This window comes from Aricia agestis, chromosome 3 (genome assembly GCF_905147365.1).
Source record: "Aricia agestis chromosome 3, ilAriAges1.1, whole genome shotgun sequence".
NCBI lineage: Eukaryota > Metazoa > Arthropoda > Insecta > Lepidoptera > Lycaenidae > Aricia > Aricia agestis.
In genome coordinates this window covers 5987825-5994204 of record NC_056408.1, presented here as the reverse complement: position 1 = coordinate 5994204, position 6380 = coordinate 5987825, and the positions used below count along the sequence as shown (strand labels likewise).

The 6380-nt window shown below is 34.2% G+C and overlaps 1 protein-coding gene across 1 annotated transcript; it reads right to left on the bottom strand.

Moving 5' to 3' along the window:
- Nucleotides 1-3740: 3740 nt before the first annotated feature.
- On the bottom strand, nt 3741-5378 carry LOC121725517. Its single transcript, XM_042112519.1, has one exon. The coding sequence runs from the start codon at nt 5172-5174 to the stop codon at nt 3894-3896; it is 1281 nt and encodes a 426-aa protein (XP_041968453.1). The 5' UTR covers nt 5175-5378; the 3' UTR covers nt 3741-3893.
- Nucleotides 5379-6380: the final 1002 nt, after the last annotated feature.

Below are 6380 nucleotides of genomic sequence, written 5' to 3'. Positions count from 1 at the left end.
TTGATTATAAAAAACATTACTTTGAAAACAGAATATAGTAAACTGCTTCGCTCACTACAAAAATTAAACATTTTAGTCTCTGTTTTAATTTAAGGGAAAAATCTCTTCGAAGCTTGCAATAAGTTTATCTTCCACGTTATTGCCACGAACAAAGAAAGCAGTTTCACTAAAATATAAAACACGGCTTTAATATTTACGGGAAAAATGTGGAAATTTCTACATGAAGCAAATTCGCGAGCTGCTTGAGTGATTAAAATTCTATTTGCGTAGGCACCAAACCAAAAACAGGTTGGTATTGTATTAAAAAATAACTACTTAATAGTATCTACTATAAGAACAAATAATAATTTCCATCATGGTTCTATAACGGAAGCCTTTTTCTCGAAATGACTCGTACTTTCATTACATATAATAGCTAATACTATATATAAGCATAAATAGCTAAACCAAAGATTAAAATATACATTAAAGTAAATTACGCTATAAGGAGTGCCCGTAGGCACAAATGTTCCGAACTAAGCTTAAGCTGTAATAGCTTTTCTTTGTTACAATAATCATTTTGTACCATGAGGGCATTATAGAGTCGTTACCTTAATGATGCCTTATGCGAAGCTAACGACTGCCTTTAGCTTGGCTTTAAAAATATCCAGGATAATTCGGGCTGTTTTCCTTTTAATGGTTACCGTCAGCTTGCTAATGCTTAGTTTAGCCTAAATTTTTATGCTTTAATGCATGAAGATCTTACATAAAAAAGCAGAGAGAAAAATATGATGCTTATTTATTGTTGCTGAATTATAATCAGTCACTAGAATTGCTATATAATGTCGAAGAATTAGTTATTATTCAATATGAAGTTTAGCCTGTATTATAAAGATTAAGAAAAGATTAGATGTAAGACTTGAATGATGTTACTGATATCTGTTTACATTTTTGGATAGTGATATAATATGATTTCCAATTATAGAGCAACATTTGCGCTTAAACATTTCATATTTTCGATGTCATATGCTCCATGCCTAAAAAAATGTGATTTCTCGGCATTAAAATAAAAATAAAAAACTTCCAAAAATGGGTCAATACGAAGAATATATCAACAGAAGAAAGAAAGCAGGAAATTCTATACATATGGAGTAGCTTTTACCCAACAGAGATGACAATCTTTAAAAGAGGCGAACCGTACAATAGGGAATGGTGTGATGGATTTTCTTTTGTGTGTTTATGGTAATGGCTTTGTCTATGTGTGTTTCAATATGCATCAAAGAAATGGATGCCAATAAATAGCTATGACTTATGAGTATTGTATCTATCAGAATTTCCGTGGACAAACGCTCTTTGTTGTACGAAAATTCTCGTTATTTACATAGACATATCATACATAACTATCTAAAAGCAGAGCTTTGTGAGAGCTCGCGTCGTTTTTCTGCGTGGTAATAATCTTAAAGGCAGTTTTTATAAAAAAAAAATATTAATGTTAGGGGGTGGGGAAAAAAAGTGTACCAGAAAAGTGTATAAGTGTTGTGGGATATACAGGGCATGCACTTTTAGTTTGCAATAGTAAACTTCAAAGATGGTTATTCTATTTTAAAAATCTAAACTTAGATTAGATACTAGCAATTTACTACGTAAATATAATATAACGCACAAGGAATAGAAATCCAGGTAGAAACTACAAACACTAAATTCCTGGATGATAATTCTCAGTCCACAGCTATATAGGTCAAACTTTGTAAACTTAAACCTCCCTTAGAAATTCGCGTCGTAAAATTGGAAACTACATCCATTTACTTTCAAGGCAGTCGCGATACCAGCGAATTTGTATAGGTTCCGTTCTTTTATGTGCTGTATAGATAAAAATATATTGATGTGAGACATTTTACGAGCATATAAAAAGAGGATAATACAAACAAAAACTAATTTAATACTTGCAACTACACATCATTTTACGTCTCATAGAAGGCCTGGGTAAAATAATTATGAATTAATGGGACTCAGAAACCGGGAAATTAAAAAAAAAAACATTAAAATAATAATTAATTGAAGTGATAAAAATTAGAAACATGCTTTATTTTAACAAAAACAAAATACATAATACTATGCCAGCTAGGTAACAATTTATCAAAATATTTTAATTTGCAAAACCGCCATTTTACGTGATAAAGATTTGAAAATTATCTTCTGTTTTGCCTAAGACAATTTTATCAAGGAGGGAACTAAATTTTCTTCAAAGGCAGTCTATTCATTGCTTTAATTCTAATTTCATTAATTTGCAATTCAAATTACTTAAAAGTCCAAAGCCTTTATAGTTCACCTTGATTTAAGTCTGACCGTTATCTAGAATTTTCATTTCATTAATACCGTTTTTTTTTCGTAAGTCTAAGGCTGGCCTCACACAGCCGGAATTTCATAATCGGAAATACATATTGTTAATTCAGAAAGACCGGAATACCATACAATATCAGTACGCTCCACCCACATTCTGATTTTTTCAGATTATGAATTTCATAGATCGATCTGTAAAAATATTATGAATTTTCGATTATGAAATTCCGGCTGTGTGAGGCTAGCCTAAACTTAACCTTCAAACGGGCGCGTGCTATTTTGTAACGGCAGTAGTCGCGCGTAACCTAAAAGACGTCGTCGCTGAATTTGGGAAACAAAACACTTTTCATTCAACATTATATTTTATTATTTCATAAATTTAATTATTACTCTTTTTAAAAGTAATCAGTTCACCGAGAAAATTAAATATATTTTTAGTAAAAACTTAGTTATAAAATTCGGTTACCCAAAGTAGCTTATCTTGTGTGAACAAGGGCAGAAAAAGTGTATCGGTCAACGACGACTTAATTTTATAAATAAACATATAATTTGCCTCAATTATATGAAAACTACACATAAAATTATAAGAGAGGCGCGCGGAGTCTTCTCGACGCCGGCGCTGAGACCAAAGCAATTGAGCTCCTTGCGGCAAAGGGGGTGCGGAGAGTAAGTGTAAGCTATTTTTTTGGCAGATAGATAAATTATGAAAAGCTACTAAGAGAATGATACGGATTCAACGAGAAATGTCGATAATATCAACGTTATTGAACGACATTACTTATTCTTCATTTCATTCTTTTGCGGTAAATATCCACACGCCAAAATATAAACTAAAACATCAAATAAAGGGCGCGTTTTTTACCTTTTAATTTAAAAAGTGGTCACGAAGTCTTTCAACGAATAAAGTGCGCTTAGTTATAGCCTTAAGAGGATTATTTAAACTAAATGCCTACGCGAAAGTCAGATGGCTTTTAACTTAAGCCAAAACTGGTCACGAACAAGATTACGAACATAAATTGAAGGATTTTCTGTGAATTAACGCACTCATTACTTACTGATAAAGAAGAAAAAAGAAATCTCTTATTTACAAATTATTTATCCACTTTTTAGAATCTAGATTCTAGCTGTAGTAGTAATATAATAATATTCTTTCGTTGAAAATCCTTCATTTATTCTTTTTTAATTCATTAATTTTGAATTTTTATTTTTATTTTTAAAAAGTATCTAATTAAAAACAATTGTTTCGTATTGAAACTGGATTTAGTTAATTTGATCCTATTTTGAGGATACTGAATAAAATGCAATTTAGATAAACTTTTGTATATTCGTTTTGTAACAAAGGAACAGCATTACAGTGCAAAAAAGAATGGACGATACTAGAATATATCGACTACCGCCTACCAATTAATAAAAATAAAAATAATAAAACGCCTATAGAAATTACATAGCAACAACATGATTTGATGAAACAAAAAAACCTAAATTAACATTAAAAGATTTAGGCGCTGCAACATCCTGGCCCCCGTTGAAAGCTCCTTCTTTCAACCGTTGGTGTCTTCATCTTGCTCTTTCCTTCAACCGTTGGTGTCTTCATCTTGCAATGGACAAAGGCGAACTAGAGGCCTTCTTACAATACCCCGTGTAGTGGCGATATCTGCAACTCGCGATATTCCGTCGACACCCGGGAATAAGCGTGTGACTCTGCCCAGCCTCCAACCTAAGGGAGGTACGAAATCTTCATGTATCAATACAAGATCACCAACTTTCAAGCTGCCATGATTTTCCTTCCATTTTCGGCGCTGCTGCATTTCGGATATATACTCCTTTTGCCATCTTGTCCAAAAATGTTGGCGAAGTTTTTCTACTCTGGCATATCGCTGAAGATGACTTTCATTGCAGTCAGTCAGATTTGGGGTCGGCATGGATGTCAACTGTCTTCCAATTAAGAAGTGCCCTGGGGAAAGGAAAAGAAGGTCATTGGGTGAGGAGGACAAGGGACATAGCGGACGACTGTTTAGAATCGCCTCCACTTGCACAAACAAAGTATACAATTCTTCAAAAGTTAAATGACTATTTCCTAGTATTCTAACTATGTGATGCTTGGCAGATTTAACGCCAGCTTCCCATATTCCACCAAAGTGAGGAGCATAGCACGGTGAGAAAATGAATTTAATACCGTCCTGAGATGCAGAATCAGAAATAGAATCGGAATTTTGTTTTAGAAATATACTTAACTCTTTAGCAGCAGCAACGAAATTGCGGCCATTATCACAAAATATCTCTGCTGGCCTTCCGCGTCGCGCTACGAATCTTCGTAACGTCATCATAAAGGCATTTTTGGACAAATCACTAACGATTTCTAAATGAATACATTTAAATCTCATGCACACAAAAATACACATATAACATTTAATCAATTTTGCGCCACGTCCTTTGCGATTTAGAACATAAAAAGGTCCAGCAAAATCCAGTCCTACGGAAATGAAAGGATAGTCAGGATTGAGTCGCTCTGGGGGCAGATTCCCCATTTTTGGTTGCAGCGTTTTACCTTGCGCACGTCGACACCGAACACATCGACGCACTACCTGACGAGCCAATCGACGGCCATTGATTGGCCACACCGACTGCCGTACTGACGCTAAAAGCAACTGTGGCCCAGCATGAAAATTCTGCAAATGCTGATATTCAAATATTAATTTGGTCAAGTAATGAGACGCGTCAAGCACTATAGGGTGCTTGTTTTCGAAAGTATATTGCGAGGACTCTATTCTGCCTCCCACTCTAATTAAGTTATTTTGATCAATAAATGGAGATAAACACAGCAACTTAGAATTATGTTTCAATGGACTATTCATTTTTAATAATTTAAATTCAGTAAAAAATAATTCCTTTTGAGCAATACAGCATAAGCCATTAAACGAGTCATTTAATTCATCTACAGATAAACTGCCTATTCTCCTTTGAGAAGGATTTTTTAAATTGTAAATAAAGCGCTTTACATAAGCGAATGTTCGTTGTATTTTAGTTAATTTAGAATACCGATCGAAATTAATTATTGGCTCGGATACAGCCAATGGAACAGATTTAATTTCGATTATATTTTCGTATGGTACTTGAGGCATAGTGGGCCATCCAAACTCTTCACATTTTAGAAAGTTTGGACCAGACCACCATATTTCAAGATCGCGAATTTGGGCTGAATTGACAGATCTAGAGATTTTATCAGCTGGATTCATATCTGTAGGCACATATCGCCATGAAGCAGGATCCGTCAACTCTAATAATTCTCCTACACGATTTGCAACAAACGTTTTGAGTTTCATTATGTCTCCACGAAGCCAACTAAGCACAACGGTGGAGTCACACCAAAATACAGTTCGAGAGGGTTTGTATCTAATAGAATCAGTCACACTTTTAGCAAGCCTAGCACCAAGGAGAGCCGCGCAAAGCTCCAAACGAGGAATAGTAACGGGTTTTAAAGGGCATACCTTCGATTTAGCGCACAAGAGTTTTACTGTTACATCCCCGTTAGTATTAATACTACGCATAAATATACAGGCTCCATATGCACGTTGAGAGGCGTCACTAAAGACATGCATTTCGATGGATTTCACATTATCAGAAGTAAGAACTTTTCTAGGCACTTGAAGGGTTGAAAGGGCAGTTAAATTATTAGAAAACTCTAACCAAGACTCCTTTATCTCTTTGGGTACAGGTTCGTCCCAATCAAGTTTCAATTGCCACAACTTTTGCAAAATTAATTTAGGTTGAATAGTGCATGGACTCAGTAAGCCCAGCGGATCAAAAATAGTAAATGAATTGGACATAATAAGTCTTTTAGTAATACATGCATTTTGAGATGGTAATTTAAAAGGAAAATGAAGATAATCATTTAAAGGATTCCATCCTAATCCTAATGTACTCGTAGATTCACTTAAATACAATGACTCAGAGCAACCTGAAATTTTATTTAATAATTTCGGTGCATTTGTTTTAAATTTTCTTAAATTAAAACAGCCAGATTTTAGAGTATCTTTAACGCGATTTAAAATAAGCTCTAA

Bases quoted from the DNA above. Each gene is read 5' to 3' on its own strand.
- LOC121725517 (XM_042112519.1), bottom strand. From the start codon at position 5,174: ATGAATAGTCCATTGAAACATAATTCTAAGTTGCTGTGTTTATCTCCA.